This window comes from Balaenoptera physalus (assembly GCF_965194825.1).
Source record: "Balaenoptera physalus genome assembly, chromosome: X".
Taxonomy (NCBI): domain Eukaryota; kingdom Metazoa; phylum Chordata; class Mammalia; order Artiodactyla; family Balaenopteridae; genus Balaenoptera; species Balaenoptera physalus.
This window is the reverse complement of record NC_138903.1, coordinates 119,624,095-119,645,613: the sequence shown is the minus strand read 5'-3', so window position 1 is coordinate 119,645,613 and position 21,519 is coordinate 119,624,095. Positions and strand designations below refer to the sequence as shown.

Genomic DNA, 21,519 nt, shown 5'->3' with positions numbered 1-21,519 from the left:
CACTGAAATTCAGAAAAGTAAGCAGAGGCACTGAACTCACACAGCTGGATCACACAGAAGCAATTGTGATCTGACTCCCAAAGAATATTCTCTTATCTATTATCTCAAACTACTTCCCGAGGAGTCTATTTCGACTGGACCATTGGATGTATGGAAAGGTATACAGCAAAATAAGGTCGGCCTAAGTGAGAAGGGCCCTATGTATCAAGCTATGAAATTTGTACTTAATTTGATGAGCAATGGGGTGCCATTGAAGGCTCTGGAGCACAGAAATGACAGGATCAGTGTTAGGTGTTAGGAAGATTAATCCAACAGTAGGGTGGAAAACGAGAGTGGTGAGAGCCTGAAGGGGGTAGGTAAGTGGGGGAAGATCAGTTAGTGAGGACAGACAACAGTCCGGGCGAAACATTCCTTAGAACTTGAAGGGGAGAGGCAGATTTGCAAGAACGAAGAGGGTACTGATTATCTAAAAATTGAGAAGGAATGTCAACACAACACTCCTAAGTCAACTTCTGGAGCCCAAGAAGTGAAGAAAAGGATAATCTCTCAATATTATACAAAATGAACGTAGTTTTAATTTGCACCCTTTTCCTCTTATTCTAACCCTTGTCTCCTTTCTCCCCTTGTGACTGAGCTACAGTCACCTTACACGAGACTCTTCTGTTAGGTGTTTCAGTTTTCCCTAAGGAATGCAAACATTTAAAAGTGAGAGCTATGATTATTCCAACTTGGAGCAGAGCCACAGTATTATATCTTCACGGCCGAAATACAGCAAAACATGCCCAACGTTTCTGCCTGGTTCAGACACTTCAGCTTGCATAATGCCTAAGACAAAGATATTGAAAGCAAAGGTGACAAAGTGTGAACCAGGAACCTCTTTTAAAAACAGTATGTTCCAGAAAATAAGAGATATTTAACTTGTATTCAAGTCAGGAATTTGAACCTAACCTAGAAGTTTAAACAAAAAGAAAGAAAAGAATTGCACATGTGTTTTTGTTTCTTAATGAGGACCTAATCACTAATCTTAAAGACATCTAAACACCTAAATTAAATGTTTTTTGAAACCTGATGCAAACATGAGTATTTTCGCTCCTACTTACTCTCTGGTCTTTCCTATCAGGCCTCCTGCAACTGGATTTTTCTAGCTCTCTTTTGATTATTTTTATATCTCTAGAAAAGTGCATGGTTAGATGCTACGCAGACAAATGTTATCCTCTGATCCCCAGTGAGGAAGACCCACTGTGTACCATGTTTTTACACATCAAATACATTTCCATAGCTTCAAATATTTGGAATTACTAATGTTCCAATAATGCGTCAGGCACATTGTGGTGGTATTGAAACCACAAGAAAGGAATATTACTTTATTAAGACAGGGTTGAAGATGTGCTCTTTCACTGAGGGAAGGAAACGCCACAGTAAAAAGCACATATGCTCTGCTTCTCTGATACCAAGGAATCCAGAGGAAAGCTCCTCACACAAAATTAGCATAGAGCCTGGCTCCACAGAGCGCTCCTCCAACTCTACCTCCGTTCTTTCCCATTTCAGTAGTAGAATGGTCAGTACCAAAAAGGTTTGTGCCGAAATGGGAAGTTCTCCTATTTACTGCGTTCTGAAAGCCTTACTGTACTGTGCCTCTATTTGGTGTGCATAGTATAATAAAATCCATGTGTGAATGTTTATATTTTAAAGATGTTGTGCTCCAATATGTTCTGAGTTAGGGCTTTTGAAAATACGGTACAGATTCAACACAATGCTGACTGAAAGGCTAATCTTCCCATTGTTACACTTTAATTAGTGAGACCTGTCATTACAACTTTTTATGATGAAAAGTATCAGGCCTTTTATCTTACTTTTAAGCCCTATTCTGAAAACAGCAGAAAAGGAACTGAAGAGACAAAGGAAATTGCATTTTATGGAACAATAAGGAGAGTTTAAAAATCCAGGGAAGTTCACTAACTGCCAAGGAAAACTACTCGGAGGCAGCAGCACTAAGAAGGGGGCCGTCTACCGAGTATACAATATTAGCAGTCAGCTACCTCCCTAATCCTCTCCAGAATCCAAGGGACAAGAAAGAATAAGGACATTTCATAACAGCAGCCTGTAAGGGTGGCCTTTCAATTGCATCTCTGAATATGTAGGAATTTAGAGATGAGTTCCAAAGCTATTAGAAAGGTCTCGGTTTGCCATACCTGTGTTCTCTTTAACAGCAGGTTGGAGTCAAATGGCAAAACATTTATTGCGTCTTACTGCAAATTTATTACATCTATTCCATTATTTGCTTCACTAAAAATTGTTCTGACAGCCTTAGTAGAAAATTTCACATTGAAAAACACAAAAATCAGTACTAAAAAAAGTATAAGAAATTGGAAGATTTACAGAATTAGCCTAAAATTAGGAAGCACAAAGAGTTCTCAGGAAATGGTAACTTAAAAAAGCCAGAAGCCACAGACAAAAATAGAGCTTCCTTTCTGATTTTGTACAATTCCTTTCTGCAAACACTGTTTAGGTAAACATTATTGTAGTTTGTCCTCAAGATAGTAGAGGCTTGATATGAATTAAGGTGCTGTTTTAAGGAAATGTGCATGTTTTGAAAGCACATGGGACACAAAGACAAACACAAAGTTGAGAATGCAGTTTCTGTTTTTTGGAGTGAAAAATAATTGGTTACCGCTAAAACAAAAAATACAAAAATTAACTCAAGGATACAGTTCCTTTTGTGAAGTGAAAAATAACTGGCTACTGCTGAAATACTCTTCCTTCACTCTTTCATTATTACCTAGTTTGGGGTAGATTCAGTTGGTTTACTTTGACTTGGAAACCAAAGCTTTAAACTGAGATAGGGAGAGGTTTTCAAAGCAGAATAGGAAAAAGAGCAGTGGGGTGGTTCTGAAAAGAGGAAAGATGCTGCCTTACAAATTCCAACACTCATGGCAATTTATTCCCTTTATCTACTCCCTACCTGCTGTTAAAAGCTGCATCCTACTTCAGAAACCCAGTTCAGCGCACACTCCAATTCCAGAGCTCTCCTCAGCCCCACCCCAGACCCAAGGGGGTGAGAAAAGAGGGTGATACAAAAGAAGAGGAGGTGGTCTCCTCTTTTCCTCCTTCCACCATTACTGCCCTGATTTTGTCTGGGCAGCTGGGGAAGGAGAGCCAAGGTATGCCTTTGGCATCTGTACTTGGGTCACCAAACACTATTATGGTGCCATCATCCGACTACATTGTGAGTTAAAGTTCAAATAGAAGAATTTTAAAAGAACTTTTGGTGAGGTAATCCAAGGATCCTATCACTGAGTCTAGAGAAAAATAAAATTGTGAATTGAAAATAACCTAAAACTTCAAAAGTAAATTCTGGAACATAACTCATTTCCAACTCATTTGTTGGAACAGCCTGTATTGAAAAGACTCTGCAGAGAGCTCTCGATGGCTTAGAAAACTCAGATGAATGAAATATCTCGACTTGCCGCATTCAAGCAGGTATTTTCTTTAATATAATGGAAAAAAACAATCCTTTAGCACCCGTAATGCTAAAAGTTAACTTTAGAGTTGCTTTTTCCTTCCAACTAAAACTGTTGTAACGTCTGTCTAACAGAAGTGTAGGGAAGGTGAAAGAATTATTGTTCTTACTCATTACAGAAAAAAAGCAAGGGCAGAGTATTTATAACGTTACCATTTTTTTTAACGTTACCATTTTTAATATGTCATGATCATTGACACAGAAAGCTGCAGAAATCTGGAGGAGGACTTTTGGCATAATGAATGGGAAATGATCAGAAATACAAAAAGGCTTGGGTTTTGCATTTAAGTTAAATGTTAAATCAAACAAACACACGCTGAGGAATCTACCCCCTGCTTGTAGATACCAATTTGTCCTCAGATCTACGTCTATGTGTCTTTGAATGGTTGGCAGTTCTACGTTGGCAAAATGAAGTAGAGAGAATTGAGACAATTGTCCGCACTGGAAAAAAAATTTTGCCTCAGGCAAAAGTCATTTTGGAGTTTATTAATTGAGGAGGCCATACTGATATACTGAATCTTAAAAGACCACTGGTGAACAAGTAGATAAATTGGTAGGAAAGAGTTTCAGGAGTTTTGCTTTTTGCCATTCTCTGTAAAACAGTGGTTCTCAAACTTTCATATATATCAAATTCAGCTGGAGTGACCACTTGTTCTGTTTTGTTTTGTTTTGTTTTCTTTTTGGCTGCACAGTGCAGCTTGTGGGATCTTGGTTCCCAGACCAGGGATCAAACCCAGGCCCTGGCAGTGAAGGCACAGAGTCCTAACCACTGGACCACCAGGGAATTCCCTGGAACCACTTGTTTTGAAGGCATATCCGCAGGCCCTGACACTGAGAACTTTGGTTTTGTTTATCTGAGCGGGGTCCAAGAAATTTTGATACAGGTGACCCTCACAATTCTGTGGAAATACCTAAGTAAGCAAAACTAAAATGTCAATTAAGTTACATAGCATATTCCATGCAAACACTCTTTGAGTTACATTCATCCATTTATTCAACACTCATTTATTGGTTGGACATTGTGCAAGCCAGGCACATAGTAGGTGCAAAACTCAATTTCTTTAACACCCAGCTCTCTGTATAATTTCCTGACTCCCACTTCATCTTGGCCATATAAATACAGTTGTCCCTGTACAATGCCAGAACATCCAGTTGATTTAATGTATCGACCAGTTTAAATATACACAATAACTTCCTGACTAATACTGGATGTTTTCTGAGATGACTAAAGTTTTGGCTTCGATTAGATGTAGCCACTCTCTGAGTTTTAGAATGCCTAACGAAATCAAGGAGGAAGGTAGTGAAAGTCTTGCCTGAGAACATTCTTCAAAGCTTGAAGTAGAACATAAGAAACAATGACCGTCTCTTGAGACGGAAACAGGGAGACTGGGAGTTGTCGGTGGGCAAAGAACATTCTTTTCACTGTGTACACTTCTGAATTTCTCATCATGTACATGTATTACCTATTCAAAAATAAACATCATTTTTACATTAAAAAAAAATGCTTAAAGTAGAGAAGTTCCTAGAATGGTCCTTGGATTGTGCCCTGAATTGAACCATTTAAGTAAGAGGGGGAAAAGCCCGTGATCCACCACACATGCTGGAGGCTAATTAATGCTCAATTTGAGGACAAATGAGGTTCCCCATTTCTTTCATTTGAGACAATACATTTAAAAATCAAACATAAATATCTGAGCCATTCAACCTACACTTAGCACAGCAATTGCAATCTTTTTCTAGCACTGAAGAAATGGTCTTTATCACCTATTTTAGCTAAAGATGCTCTCTCCGGATTCTACCAGGAACTTCAGCTTTGAACACCCGGCGATGATAAACACACGCTTTTAGTCTAAATGAATGTTATATGTGTGCACACACAAGCCGCGATTCCTTTATTGAACAACACATATGCACCAAATAAGTTTCAATTAGCACAGGCTACAGAATCCATCCTCCCCCATGCCAACACAAAATGCCCCAGGCCATACATTTAAAGAAATGAATGCAAATTGAAAACAAATGCACAATTACCTTTTCAAAATGATTTAATTTTAATTAACATATTTATATTGCATGTGAATGTTCAATTTAAAACACTTAAAAGAAGCAAATGTAGACGATTTGATAAAATATTACATATGAAGATTCTGCATTTATCAATTACTGATTCATTTTCTGATTTTAACATTTGCCCAAGAGAAAGCATTACTGGTTAATTTATAAATTCAAAGTTGCTTTTAGATTTTTCTTCTTTTCAGATAGGAAAGTGGGTATTGTCCTGCGTTGTGATTTTCAAGCACTGTATTCCAACTATTCACTTATCCAAAGCGATTACAGTGCTAGTAGAAGCATTTGGGTTTAAATTCAGTGTTCAAATAGCTGTATTATGCAATTAGTCAATATGCAATTACAGGGAATCTAATGGAGCCAGATGCATGCAGTCCAGATACATGCAAACTAGAGATTAAGACTTCCTCGGTTTTATGCATATAAGCAAATTATGCAGTTAAACAGGGCTCACTAAAGAATGAATTGCATCCATTTTTAACCAGTTGGACTATGCGAATTTTCATTTCACCAGTTCAGAGAGATGCCTTAAAGCTCTGAAGCTTTTCAATACTGTAATAGTGGTGTGAAGTTTCAAGTGCCCATAGCAAAGACAACAAAAAAAGATGTCCTTAATGTTTTTCCTAAAGTAGGGCTTCTTTCCCCTCCCCCACTCGATTTCTTTCACAACAATGTCTTATCAGAAAGTCTTGTGAGAACGCTTCCCTGCCGTCTCATTCACAAGATTAAATCTAGTGCCTTGAACATAAACATTGTGTTTCGCTGGAACATTCAATGGAAGAAGCTTCATTTCACATCCTTGAAACACCCGCAAATCAGGCTCAAAAATCATGGAAGGCTGAGAAATGATCAAGGAATAGACGCCTGATGGAACAGATGCACAGATGCTGTGCCGGAAGAAAAGACAAATGCTGAAGTGCATAATGATTTTGAAAAGATTTCTTTATCAAACATGTCATTTGTTTGAAAGACCAGACTTGTTGGCATCAGATGTGGGATATCAGCTTGTTAGCAAAATGAAACATGATGGCTGCTAGATACTGGCGACTGATGAATCAATTGAAATCACTCATGTTGCTCAACTGAACATCTTCATTTAATATGTCAATGGTCAGAAGTTAACGGAACACCTTCTGTATTGGGTTATCACCACAACCAATAAGATGTCACATCTCAGTGGATACCCTGGCTGAATATTTTTGTAAAGAAGAGTGAAGTCGCCAAAAACATGTTATCAGCTGGCCCAACCAATTACATACTCTGTGGATGATTAGCTGCAAAAATAGAATATGAGTGTAGCTTTTCCGTGTAAGTTCTGGCTGGGTAACATTAGTGAATCATTTGTAAGCAATTTCCATGCACTGGATTTATATCAAGATGTTAAAATACATTTATTTAGCTGTACTACAAATAGCCTCCTATTATCGACTCTGGGACATTTACAGAGGGAATCGTTGGCAATAACATTTTTCTCATTTCTTCAATGAAGTTTCTGATGACCCAATTTTTTTAAAAAGGACTTTTTTTCCCCCAGAGTACAAAAAAAAAAAAAAAAAAAAACCACACACACACACACAATAGGAGCAGGAACTTAGATTCTTTTCTAAGAACATAAGAGGGTGTTCTCCTGCCCGCCCCCACCCCCCTTCCCGGTTCTATAGGAAAAGGCTGTACTGAGCGACTTGATTTTCGGACTCCAGAGTGATATCACCTATAGGAGGATCCGGCCACGGGAGGCACTACAGCACTGCACTAGACATCAGTTTTCAAACTGGTCATTTAATATAACCTTGCTCCTACTCGCTGACAACCAACCAATACTCAAAATAACGTTAACACCACGGCGGACCACCGCTTCTAATAGGGCAGCCTCAGGAAGAAAGAAATAGACAAAGGTGATAAACCGGTGAAAAAAGGAATAATGAAAAGTCCCCCAGGCCTCCGTACAATAGCCATTAACATTTAGCAGTACAGCCTCTCAGGGAAGCTCCAAGCCCCCAAAATCAGTGGGAAGGAAATACTTCCCACTCAGACCAGTTCATCTGGGAAGAGCTTAGTGTGTTGGTGTTTTTGTTTTGTTTCACCGCATAAATAGACCTATGCTGAGAAAAAATACATTTCATCATGCTATAATAGAGGATTTCTACACTTTCATTTAAGCCTCAATTTTATTAACATAAAATAATCAGGGTATTCTTTAAAAACATAGTAAAACCAAAAGCATGGCTGTAAAGTAATGACTGGTGGCTGATGTTTGTTTTGTAACAAACTGAAGTGAGGCCATCACCTAGGGAGTCCATAAACTTATTCTAAGGATGCTGACATTGGTCAAAACATTTCAGGGACTCCTCTTTGGGAACTGCCTTCAGAGCTAGCTTCCAAGCCCCACAAGAAAATCAGTCTCATTCCTCTATAGTCACACCCGCACAATACTAGCATAAATTTAGTAGGGGGAAACTGAATAATTTAAGACATCACAAGATTGAGTCTTATCCTTAAATGTGAATGCCAATTTTCACATTGTAAAATTGTCATTTAATTTAAATATAGTAAGAAGCTGTTGCCTCGAGTAAAAATTGTGTCAAATTAAAAGTAAACCATTAAATTGCTGTTTACAGATTTTTAAGTACACAACTTATTTTTAATCTAAGAATAAGTGTATTCATCGGAAGATAATGAACAACAGGCATTTAATAACATTTTAATTTTATGTGTTTAAATATTCATAGCTATGTTCATAAACCCATATGCCTGATCTAGTGATTATGCTTATGAAATGCAGTATTTCTTATATGCCCTAACTCTCCATCTATTGTCTGAAAACTGCATTAATTTGCACCCCAGTACAAATCACTATATGTTTTTAGTAAAATATTCCATAATATTAAAAATAGGAAGCTACCCCAAAGCAATGAAACAATAGCTACCTGCAAGAGGAAAAGAAGCGAATTAACATTTGTCCAGGGCCTACTCTGTGCCAGGCTCTTTATGGACATGTTCTTGTTTAATCCTTAGAATAACCCTAGGAGGTATTATTATCATAGTGCAGCTGGCTCATGCACAACTTGGTAGTTTACCTTTCCAAGGGCTTTTTTAATAATCCCATTATAACACTCCACTGCCTGTCTGAAAGAACGCAGTTCTTGTTCTTAAAAACAAAACAAAAAATTCTACCAACATGTTTCTGGGGGGATATAAGAATGTCAAGTTCTAGGGAGCTAAGAATCAAAGAATCATAGTCTTTCTTGACCGGCCTGTGTGCCTACTCTTGATGTAAATGAACAACAAAAATCAGAGGGAGATGAGCAGTTTTCCCCTCTACTTAAAAAATTATAGTATCATCAGTCTACTTAGCAGAAATTTTAATAAAACTGGATCTAAAGAACCAATAGCAATATACTCTATCAGTCTGCAGTTTTACAATACCTCATCATGGCATAATCACGTCAAATAAATAGAATGATGGCCACTCACAGATTACATTAGATTACAGATGTTAAATGTAAAATGAGAAATCAAGTATCTGGAGTTCGAAGAATTTCTCTGAAGTGTCTTCATCTTCTCTAGCACTACAGTTAATTAACGACAACTTGTGTTTTAATAACACCTATATTCCATGATTCTATAAGTGTTCTAATCAATGGTTGCCAAGTTGTCTGCCCCAAGAACCACTCTGGAGCTTCTGAATAATGTACATGTAATGTGCTATGCTGCAATGTCCCCTTTCCAGAGGCCCTCCTTTCTCCTTTAAGGCTATTTTTGGCTTTGTCTTTCCCTCTCTTTCTCACCCAAATAGCGGTGTTCAAATGCTCTTTTTTCTCCAAAGTCCTACCTCCAGTACTTCCTTCTAATCATCCCATTCAATCCTTGACTCTGAATTCTTCCCCTGACCTCCCCAGCACCTGGCCCTGAGTCCCTCTGGGAAAACACTGTGAGCTCAAAACAGTTGGTTGGAGTTTGTTCAGTGGGGTTTTTTCCCCAAGTTTATTGCTCAGTGAAAGCCAAGGTATATCATGAAAAATGTGAATAGAATATTAATTGTCCCAATTCAACAGGTTAATCAAGGTTATTTAGGGGCTATAGTTGTCACTGTAATAAAATAATCACAAAAAATAATTTAAATGGTTTTATTTAAGTCAAACAACAATTGTAGAGATCCTAGATGTTGCTTTTTGAACACAAACATAGGAAATTAACAAAACAAGCATTCATACTTCTAGTTTTAAACACTTAAGTTCTACATGTGGAATGCAGATATTTGGAAGAGATTTTCAACAAGGTCAACACAATGTATGAGATAATACACACTGGGTTATGGATTAGGCTAGTCTTCACCTCCATCTTCCCGTTTATGATCCTAAATTGGCTGGGGGAGTGTGTGTGTGGGGGGGGGGTGCTTTTTTGCTTTTTCATTTCACAAATGATTGCTCAACACAGAATGAAATACACCAAAAGAAGAAAATAGTCTTTTTATACCTAGGGAAGAAGCTACTACTCTTAAAATGATCACTTCAAGGTAACAGACATCCAAATTGATGTGGTTTTCTTTGAAACCTCATCAGTAAATCATTTCTTGCACAGTAGGTTCGGCATTAACCCTGCATTTAGGATAGGTAGTGTTATGGAGGGCTGGCTGCTGCGTACCAACGTCAGTATCAAGTTCTTCATCAGGAATTAGAGACTGTCCCGGATACCAAGCAGGACAACACTGGCAAAAAAACAAAAAGTGAACTGCAGATAGGTCAAAACAAGCTACATTTACTCTTAGAAAAATTTCATAAAACATTACTGGATATGTCATTTTAAATGCTAGCTTATAATAAAACACGATGGAATCTTTTATTTTTAATACCTCATGTTCAAAGGTATTAAAGGTATGGTCTTTACATAGGTTGTGTTTTAATAAAACACATTAGACAACATACACATCTTATTAGAGAACAAACATTAAAAACTTGCCATCTGGTGAAGGCTATTTTTATAGTTACTATAGAGCTCACGTTTCTCTATTCAATCAGATCAGTAAATGGGTTGAACTGTCATCACACTGAAAATATACAAAATTGTTTGCTCTATTAGATGATTTTTAAAGAAATATATTTTCTTTAGTTTTAACAGATTCTTGGCAACAGGAATCTTATTCAAAGAAGTTTTGCTCCTGTGTCAAGTTACTACTATCAGTCCAAGTGCTCTGAACACTCCCCCCTTTAAATGCTTCCTGCAAACTTAGTATTTCAAGCTGTAAATTTCAATAGTTATGGTAGAAACCAAACCCCAGGGGGAAAAGCAGTGCCCTTTGGAGTTGTCATTCAAACAAATATAAGAGTTCTACCAATTTATCACTTGTCTAGTTTTGCAGAAATTCCATTCACATAACTCCTATGAAAATCAACCACAGTTTTACCATATCAAATGACCCAAAGCACACCACAGGTATCCAGGGGAGATCGTTCACCAGTGCATCTTTAGCTTGATTTTAAAGTCAACCTTAGAGACAATCTGGGCGCTGCAGTTCTCAGAGACAAACTGCCTACCCACGGGCTAAAGATTTTTCAAGTTAATGAACTTTTCATGTGCCACACTTCTGGTACCAAGAGATTTAACCAAGAAAAAGCTCAAACCTCAGGGTTCAAACTACAGCATGAAAAAATAAAGTATACAGCAAGCACCATCTACTTCCTTTGATCTCTCAAAGATGTCAACACTCTATTCCAGTCCGGGGGTGGGGTGAAGTGGCTGAGCCCAGGAAGGAAACTTCACCCAAAGGGGGAAAAATCTGTTTGGTGGCAATTTCAAAACAAGTTTCCAAACTGCAGAAGGGACTCCAGCCCCTTTGACTTGCAGGAACCACACATAAGAAAAGGACAGAAAACACTACAAGGCAGGCTTATTTTAATTGCCCACGGGTTTCCAATGCAAAGCGCGACAACTTAAATGCATATTCCAAATTCTTGCTCCAAAGCCGTCTTCTTTGTGCACTGAAAAGGAGGAAAGACAACCCCATCAATTGTTCTCTGCAGATAAAGGCACTGTTTTGTAGATTTCCCCCAAATCTGAGCCAGCTTTGCTAATGACCTGCCCACCCACCTGGGGCCCTTCCCAAGGTGGCCCACGGGAGCTGCCCCACACCTTCAGGAGCCCAAATTCTCGACAGCGGGCAGCCCCAGAAGGCTGTCTTTTCGTTTAGCTGCTGGCCTCCACGAAGACGCAACCTGAAAGAATTCGTGCCGCTTATTTTTCTAGAGGAGACGGGGGTCAATGACTACATTTTTAAAGCCCCACATTGTTTTTTCCTCACGAAAGACATATGAAGGCGAATCTGCAACATTTTTCTGCAGAGAAAACACGGACTCGAGATCCCAGAGCTACCAGGGGTTCTTTCACACGCCAGTATTAAGGCAGTTAAGCAAAAGCTGAATGAAAGTTTTCGGAATCGCGGCCTTTTTTTCTCTTTTTTTCGTTAGACCACCAGCTGTTACAGCACACACAAAAGCGTACACAGTACTGTTTTTCATAGGCCCGCGTTTAAATGAGATATGCAGAAAACGGGGCCTGACGAACGTGTAGGGTTCGAAATCGCAACGGCACCTCCGTGTCGCTAATCCAGGGCATTTGGTTTGGAAACGGTGCCTCCGTGCTCCGCTCACGGGCCCCGCCATTGTCCTGGAAGAGAACGGTGTCCACTCCTTGGCATTTCGAGACTCGAAGGTGCTGGGGGATCCCGACACGGTCACGAAGCTCAAAATGGCATCCCCCACCCCAGAGGGCCCGGGAGAAACGATTTCAGTCGGGACTGGAGGGCGTGGCGGCCTCGAGTGGGTTTCAGGTCCAAGCCCCCCCCACCCCGGGAACCCCAGCCCCCAGAAGACTCGCCAACTTCCCACGCCCAGGATGCCCTGGAAGAACTTCTTCGCTTCCGTTTTTTTTTTTTTTTTAAAAAACAATTTTGCGCTCGGCCGCCACGACCTACATTCTCCCGCGAGGCGCTCCGAGCCGAGGAATAACAAGGGAGTTGAAACCACACAACAGTTCGGCAGCCCGCAGTCAGCGCTTTGCTGCGCTCCGCGGGGGTTCGCATCCGGCCGCCATGTTCCTGACCCGAGAGCCGCCCCCAAAACCAGCCCCCCTTCTCCCCAGCCCTGCCCTCCGCCCCCCTCCCGGCCCGGCCGAGGCCGCGGCGCTGCAAAGCCGCTTTCAACTCTTCCCCCGCCGCCCCCTCGCAGCGAAACCCGACTCGACGGCTGCGGGCTGTGCGCCTGCGCGCGGCGCGGGCTCGGGAGCGGGCGCGGGGGCGGGCGGGGGAGGCCGGCGGGCTCCCGGCCACGGCTTGAAAAGGCCGGAGCGACGGGGAGCGGGGGAGGGGTTGGGGCCCAGGCCGGAGCCTACTCTTTCCTCCCAGCGGGTCACCGCTCCAGCCCCGGCGCGGCTCTCACACGTGCGCGCTAAAAACCCACTTCAAAGTCTGTTCTTGGCGCGGGGGCGGCCCCCGGGCCCTCGCGCGGGCCGCCAACCAGGCCCCGAGCCTTGCCACCCCCTCCAAAACCCTGGCGCGGCGACGAGACCGGGAGGGCCGAGCGCGAGAACGCTCGCTTAAGAGCCCCGGGCGCCGGGATCGGCCTTCGGGCGTGCGGGTACCTCCCTCCCTCCCCCACCCCACCGCCACCGCACCGCCGCCTTAAGAAAATGAATGGAACACAAAGTTTGCGGCCAGCGCTGCGCTGTGGCCATCGGAGCTCACCATTGTTTGGGCTCGTATTGACCCCAGGTCCGGATTAGGTAGCGGCTGATTCCTGCTTTACAGCCCCGCCGGCCTAATGAGGCTGGGAAGGCGATGGGGCGCGAAGCGTCCTCGGAGCCCGGGCGACCGCCGGCTTACGGCCGCCAAGGGCCCTGTAGGTGGAGGTCAAAGGGTCAGCTGGCCGAGACCGCGAGAGAATTGACCCTAGGAAATGAGGTCCCCTCCTCCCGGCCCCAGCTTCGAACGGGCCTTGCAAGAACTTGGTGTGTGGACAGGGACCCCGGGCGCCCCGACGAGGGGCCTGAGGACCCCGAGCGGGAGCCCTGACTTCCGCAACGCCTGGCCTCGTCCCGGGGCAAAGCCTGACTAGACCTGAGCCCCGAGGGGGCAGACAGCCCGAGAGAAAACCAGCCTAGCTGCCGGGCGGAGATGCCGCGCTTCAGGGGATGAGCACGCCGGTAGCGATTCTTTCAGAAACTTAAGTGGAAAGAAGCCCTTAGACTTTTTTCGTTTGTTTGGGGGGTTTTATAAGGGGAGGAGAAGGAGCCAGGGGCGAAGAGGCGAGGAGACAGCAGGCGGCGAGGAGGGGGGGAGGGGCGAGGAAGTCCTGAACACAACTTTCCTGGGAGGCTTTGTGAACGGAGGAGGTCCCTGCTAACTCTCCAACCTCCGCAGTAGCTAGGACCGACTGCCCTGCTTAGCCTGGACCCTGATCTTTAACCTTCCAAGCTGGATGAAGTCCAGACTTCTGTCTGCGTGGAAATAGACACCTTCCCCTTCCCCACCCAACGTGGAAATCTTAAACTAAACCACCCATTTTGGAAAAGATGATGGACTTTTAACAAAGGTCTTACCAGGTGCAAGAAGTAAAATAACAGGTCGATTACTGAGAACCCAGCTGACATTCATGGTTTCCAGCTGATCTATCTTTAGGGCTGCAAGGGTTTTTTGTTGGGGGGTGGGGGGTGCGTATTCTTTAAGGTATTTACTGAAAATTCAAGAATGTCAATGTGCACTCCCAGAGTCAGATTATAGGAAGAAAATCTGTGAAAAGTTTTCTACTAACGTAAACTTTTCTTTGCAACAAATGACAAGGGCAGAGGGATAGACTATTTGAGAAATACGATGCTACACCCAGATTAGAGGAAATCATGTAGAGGGGCAAAACTTTTACATTATCTTAATATAGGTTATCATCATTGTTCATTGGCATCTTCCCCTCTTAGGACACAATGCTCTACTGTAAATTTTTATGGTAGAGTAATTTCAAGCCTAGTAAAGAAAGAGCAAACTCTTCTTTATGTGTCCTAAGGAGATGTTTAATTGTTTAATATATTTAATGCGGAGGGGTGGGGGAAGCAAGTTTCTGAAATAATGTTTCAACCAACCCATCATTCTACTGCCATTTAAGGTTAGGTTACATTGGGGGTGGAGAGGGAATTCATAGAGAAAACAGTAAACTGTGGAAGTTAAATGCATATTTCGGAAGAAAAACATTATTTAGACTTCAGTTGGAACACATTTAGAGCCAATCTTATGAGTATGCACTTTCTGAAAACTTGCTGAGCATTTAAAATGGTCTCTGGTTTGAAGTGAAGGAAAAATCCTGAAATAGGAATTTGGTCCAGCACCCTCAATGTCAAGGTCAAGATTGGAATGTCTGGGCTAGGAGTGGTAGACTGACCAGGTTACCTGCTCATCACTTGTGAAGTCATCCCAATCCGTTCATGGCATTCAGACCCTTGCCTTGTCTATTGGTGGAGGAAAGTGCAAAAAAACGCATTCTCCACAAACAAAAAATCGCATCCAAAGCATTTTGCAATTCGAAACTGTCAATAATTAACTGTTGACAAAGATCAGTAGATAACTTAAAATACACTGCTTCAACTGTGTCCAGGGAATCAAAGTTTCTTTTAATCATCAGAACTTCTCTGGGCATTTCAATTTAAGGTCGATTTATTTGAACATGGAAAAAAAATCAGGCACCAAATACAAAAATGTTATAAATAGATGTGCCAAGACTTTATTTCTTCAAAAAGAACAATAAACAAAATTCTAGAATTCAAAATGATTATGTATAATACCAAACTGACTGCCACCAAAAATCCTAGAGCACTGCCCCTTCAAGAGAAGGAGGTACTTGGCCTATTCATTACATTTCTAAATTCTTTACAATTCCTTATCTCCACCATTCTATTTGCTGATTTGCAAGTTGGTTATTCATGAAGAGATTGGGCTCTCAATATTAAACAGCACCCTAAATTAGTAAAAAAACAAAAAACAAAAAAACCTCTCTCAGTACTCTACCCACTCCACCCCCCCAAAATAGCAATCACTTTCTTTTTCATATAACTGTAAGAGAACTGTTTGTCCAAATGAGTTGCTTCGCTGAAGATTAAATGGATTGTTAATATTTTATCACAAAGCAAACAACCATTTTTCATTGTTATTGATTTTAATGGAAACAATGCTCTTAACATCTTTGCCTACAAACCATGAACTTTAAAAATACATATTTTGCAAATTTTTTTCTTTCCATAATATTTCAGAACCGCTGCAGTTATTACACCGCTATAAAAATGTTATGAATAATTGTGATAATTACGAATTGTACTATATACAGCAAAACAAACCAGCCTTTGCCTTCCAAAATTGTAAATGGACTATGGTTCTTTTAAGAAGCACTTTAATCATACGTAAGCACGGCTCGACTGGCCTTACTCATCACCACTGTTTCAGACATATGCTTACTTTTGAAAATATATAGATAGCTAGATAGATTTGATAGGCAGATTAGATAAGTCATAGATACAAACATATATAGGTATATGGGTGATCTCTCAATAGAATAGACAGACATGCATCTTGCCGCAATGTTCATTTTTATGTAAGATAATAAAAAAAAACTAAGGGACATAAAACTCATTAGGTTACCTTATGTTTATATATGTAGGGCAGGGATGATTAAATCCAGCTTCTCAGTCTTTGAAGTACAAGATTGAGATGTCATGGCCACTAACTGAATTGATCAGTAATATTTGATTTGCATGCCGAAAATCCAGGACAAACACATTTAAACTCGCAGTTAAACAACCATCTGAGCTAAAGAAAGGAGGGTCTTCCCAGATGGAAACTGACACTGTAAAGAATCTATACTGCAATAGAAAAATAATTTAACAATTAAAAAAGGGATCTGAGTGAGTTATAAATACCAACAAACAAGATTTCATTTGCTCTCGTCTCCTCTTTGTAGAAGGAGGCTGTTACAAAACAAGAGAAAGGAGTCAGTGGTTCAAAAATTGTAAATTGTGTTCTTTCAAAACAATAAAATTTAATGCTAAAGCGGTTATAATCAAAAGCTGTACAGAATTTGTTAGAAAACATTTTCCATAAATATTGTTCAGTTCCCGGCACTTGTAGCAATAATTAAATTACAAACGATAAATATGGCATCAATGGATATGTATTTACAAAAAAAAAAGTTATTACAAAAGGCAACTGTATACTAAACGTCACAATCTGTGTAGAGTAACATCACATCCTCAGCCTGAAAAAATACTGAACAACAGTTTCGACCCCATTAGACAAAAATACATTCACAAGTGTAATGCTTTGAGGAAAAGTTCAAGACATAACAGGACTTTGGCACGGTTTAAGACTGTGAGAGTTTAAACAATCACCACTAAGGCGAAGATTTTTCCATCAGTTTTAACATCACCACCACCACCAATAAGCCTTCTATAACTTCCTCTCAGGAAACAGGACAAGAGTTAAAATGAACTGAAGGCGTTTAGGGATGGGGTGAGCAGAGAGCAAGAGAAAAGGGAGGAAAAAGCAGTGAGAAGATTTTTTTTTTTAATCCTTCAAATGCCAAAACATATTTTCTAATCCTGAGAAAAAAGGGCATGGCTACTTTCGGATCTTGCCCCAAAACCTTCCTGGACAATTGCAATTAACAAGATGTAGCCCTATGTATGGCCTCTTGCCTTAAAACTCCATTTCCATCTGATTGGTCTCAGTTTTCTTTTTAAAATGCATTTGGTCCATTCTATGGTTAACAGGGTTTGTGTTTGTGTTTGTCCTCAGACGTACCATTCGTTAAAATTGGGAGGAAGTCCAGGGTTGTGGCTGGTGCTAGTTTGAACTGCAGAAGGGGTTTTAGTGGTATCTTTACTGTTTGCAGAAGCTATAGCGGGTGGAGTGGAAGATTCATAGCCTGAACTGGCAGCAGGGGAGGAATCTGACCCTTGAGATTCATGAACCTAAAATTAACATGTATATATTATAATGAATATAATTCCAACTGGCATTGTGCAAGCAAAAACAAGAGCAGAATTAGAGCACTGTAAGAGCAAGACCGCCCAGTGACCCACTTAAAAGAGAAATGCTGCTGATTTGGGGGTTTTGTTTTTAATTTCCACATTATCGATGTCTAGAAAACCCCAAGATGTTCGCCAACAAAACAGTCTGAGTCCTAAGACTGGCATTATGGAAAAGGAATAAAGCACTCTGATTTACTCATGCCCCTTCAGAAATGCTTTCTCCGCGGATGGAGCGGGGTAAGCACGTAGTCTTTGGGGCCCTACAAAATACTCCGGGCCCAGGTTTCGCCAAGCCCGCTTTGGCTTGGGAAAACAGGTACAGAGAAAGGTGGCACGGGCGCCCTGGGCGCTGCGAGGTCTCAGACAAATGCGTGGGAATCCCACCGCGCTCCTCGGCCCTATTGTTTTACCGGAAGCCGAAGAGGGAATGAACCACCCGCCCCCGGGTTCGGCGCGGGCACTCTCGGTTCCCACCGCGGGCTGAGCCGGGTAGAGGCGGCCACTGCGACCTCCAGCCCTGGCGAGCTCGGTTAGAGCTTCCCAGTAAACAACTGATTGTTCCCTCCGCTCCCTCCTCCTCCCCACTGTGCTCTCCCCCGCCCCCCTCCGGGTCCCCAAAATGGGTTCAAGGTGTCAACGCTGGAGCAAATCGGATTTAACGTGGAAGATACAGGGTTGGCAGCGCAGGCGCTTCCGTTCCGCGACCCGGTGTCGGGCCGAGTGTTTATAAACCGCCGACCGCTAATAAAGAGGTAATTACCTTCATGTGCTTGCGCAGGGAGCTCGGGTGCGTGTAGGACTTGTCGCACACTTTGCAGATATAGGGCTTGTCCGAGGTGTGCACATGCATGTGCTTCTTGCGGTCGCTGCTGTTGGCAAAGCGTCTGTCACAGCCTTCAAATTCACATTTGAACGGTTTCTCACCTGCAAAAGGCAGAAACGCAAAGGGGGGTAAATATGGTCAGGGGCCGCGAGCTTCCTTGGGCCGAGCAGCGGGAGACAGAGCGCCCGGCGGTCTTCCCCGAGAGGGAGCGCCGACTGGGGGCGGCTGTGGCATCTCTTTTCCCTGGAGAAAAATGGAGAGCGCGGGTTGAGCCTGCTGGGGTGGGGAGTGGTGGTCGGGGGCGGGGGTGGGGCAGGGCCGGCCCAGAACCTGCCCGGCCCTTTGTTCTCGCGCGGGATGGAAAGCCCCTGGCTCCTCCAAAGTTGCCCCTGAGTTGCGGTACCCCCCTACCCGGCCTGGGGCCTCCAGGCGCAGCCCCGTTGTGCCGGTATCTCGGCGTTGCAGCCAAGGCCGGGCGGGACAATGGACCGGGGACAGGACAATCCCTTTTAGTTCCTCCTTTGTACCTTTTAATTTGCCTCTTTCAAATGCAGCGATTTTGCTAAGCCCAGTATTAAAAAGCTTGGGTCGTCGTACTTAACGTTCGAAAAGAGAAAACTATATAAATCCAGGGGCTCCGGACAGTTTTACAAGATGCTCTGAACAAACCACGAAACTGTCGCGCCTTTTCTACTTTAGCTTTCCTCCCGGAGGACTGAAATGAACCTGGAACTCCAAATAAAAATAGTTTGACAAAAGTATCATTTAATTAGGAGATGTGCCAATCAATGGTAAAAAAGAGCGGAAGTAACCGAAAGTTAGTTTTCATTAGCATTTCTATGGTTGCCTCCCCCGACTGTGTGCCGAGACTAAGTCGCTTGTAAGCAATTCCTCTCCACGCGTTCGGAGTCCCTTCATAGTAACCCAGAAAGAGACAAAAAGAGGCGGCGCCAGTTTGTTCCTGGGCGCGAGAAGGTTCCAATTAGTTCCTGAGACCGCAGAGCCGTCTGCCCGGGAAGCTAGAACTGGGCAAAAGCGCCGCGGGGCGGGGAAGGCGAGAGGTAGAGGGACAGTGACAGCGCTACTTTTTCGAGCGGCCCCGGAGGGGCGCCGCCCCTCTCTCTCGCCGCCACCCCTCGCTCCCTCGCGCTGAAAGTCGGCTTCGTGGCGCGGTGCCGCGGCGGACCCCGCGCCCGCCCTCCCCCTTACCTGTGTGGGTCCTCTTGTGGATCTTGAGGTTCTCGGAGCGGGCAAAGATCTTCCCGCAGCCCGGGAAGGGGCAAGGGAAGGGCTTCTCGCCCGTGTGCACCCGAATGTGATTGACCAGTTTGTACTTCGCCTTGAAGGACTTGCCCTCGCGGGGGCACTCCTCCCAGTAGCAGACGTGGTTGTTCTGCTCCGGGCCCCCCACATGCTCCATGGTGACATGTGTCACCAACTCGTGCATGGTGCTGAAGGTCCGGTCGCAGCTCTTCTTGGGCCGGCTCAGCTGAGCCTCGTCGATCCACTTGCACGACAGCTCCTGCTTGATGGGCTGCCGCATGTAACGGAAGAAGGCGCCGGGCCCGTGGTGGGCCGCCACGTTCACGCCCATGTTCATGTTCATGGGGCTGTAGTTAGGGAACTGCGCGCCGGCCGTGTAGGGGTCCGTGCGCGGGCTGGCCACCGGGCGGTACGGGTCGGCGCGGCCGAACAGCTCTCCGCGCAGCCCCAGGTGGACCTGGTTGTTGTCCACGTGCCCGGTGGGCGACGGGTGCCCGGCGCCCTGCTCGTGCAGCCCGGGGAAGAGCAGGTAGCCGGGGGGCTCAGGAATGCCAGCCGGAGCGTGCAGGCTGCTCGCCGAGCCGGCGAAGAGCCCGTGCTGCCCGCCACCCGAGGCCGCCTCGCCGAGCCCAGAGCCGCGCTGGCGGAACAGAAAGTCGCGAGTGGAGTTGAAGGCGGCGGAGGCGGCACCGCCGTAGCTGGGCACCTGGCCGGCGTGGTGATGGTGGTGATGGTGGTGGTGATGATGGCCCAGGGCGTTGGCGTAACCCGAACCCTGCGGCGTGAACGCCGAGCTCTGGCCGGAAGACAGATCGTGAGCCGCGGCGGGGCTCAGCTTGAAGGCGGCGGCGGCGGCGGCGGCGGCGTGGGGCGAGTCCCCGAAGGGATTCAGCCCAATGCCCGCCGGCTCGCGGTTGGGCATCTCGTGGTGGCGCGGCGCGCCGAAGCTGCCCACTCCCAGCCCGGGGAACTGCGGGCCTCCGTCCAGGAGCATCGTCATGGGTGGGGCGTTCTGGTCACCAGCGATCCGGCTGAAATGAGCGAGGGTGCGGGCGAAGGAGATCTCCGAAGTGTCGCAGTCGGAGAGGGGTGGCGGCGGTTGGACACAGTCGGGAGACCCCCAAGGCAGTACCAGGGGCTGCAACTTTCCGTCGCTGCGAGAGTCTCCTGCAGAGGGATAGGAGGGAGGAGGGGAAGTAGAAGGACCTGGGGGGGGGGGAGGAGGGGGGAGAAGGGAGGAGAAAAGACTCTGGGACTAGATCTGGTTTAACAAACTAACAAGCGCGCACAAAGAAAAATAAGCAAAATAATAAGTGGAGGGCGGAGTTTGCCAATCCTGTCCAGGGCACCCCTCCTCTCCCCGAGAGCGCACAACCGCGGGGCCAGAAGGCTCCCTCGGCACGGGCCTCACGGCTAGACTGCGCTTAGAAGCAGAGCCAGCTCGCGGCCGGCGGGCAGGAGGCAGGCTCGGTCCTCGCGGCTCGCCGCGCCAGTCCCAGCCTCTTCGCCTCCAGAGTAATGTCCTTGGACTGATAAAGTCACTCACTCACTCCTCTCACATAAACCGAGCGGGAGGCCGCGCGGCGAGGGCCAATGGGGAGCCAGCTGGCCCGCTGTCACCTGACCCCCGGCCCCGCAGCCTATTGGCCGTCGCCACACTGATTGGCAGCGCGGAGCGGGGAACATGGCAGCCGCGGCCGAGCGGCCGCCGCTGATTGGGCCGTGGCCGGGAGCCTGGCAGGTGAGGCGGCGGTGGCCGGGCGCCCGCGAGTGGGTTCCGCGAGGC

The 21,519-nt window shown here is 44.7% G+C and overlaps 1 protein-coding gene across 3 annotated transcripts in view; it reads right to left on the bottom strand.

Moving 5' to 3' along the window:
• The window catches only part of ZIC3 (Zic family member 3), an 80,141-nt gene extending 59,287 nt beyond the window's left edge, over positions 1–20,854 (bottom strand). The window contains exons 1-4 of one of the 3 annotated variants that reach the window (XM_082445374.1): positions 19,680–20,854; positions 18,408–18,571; positions 13,326–17,587; positions 10,213–10,295 (exon numbers count right to left, since the gene is read on the bottom strand). In XM_082445374.1, the coding sequence (XP_082301500.1) occupies positions 17,408–17,587; positions 18,408–18,571; positions 19,680–20,733 (1,398 nt within the window). In that variant the 5' untranslated portion in view covers positions 20,734–20,854 and the 3' untranslated portion in view covers positions 10,213–10,295; positions 13,326–17,407. Of the gene's footprint in view, positions 1–4,410; positions 10,296–13,325; positions 17,588–18,407; positions 18,572–19,679 lie in introns of those variants that run through there. The other 2 variants (XM_082445375.1, XM_082445376.1) reach the window with 2 other exon arrangements.
• Positions 20,855–21,519: the final 665 nt, after the last annotated feature.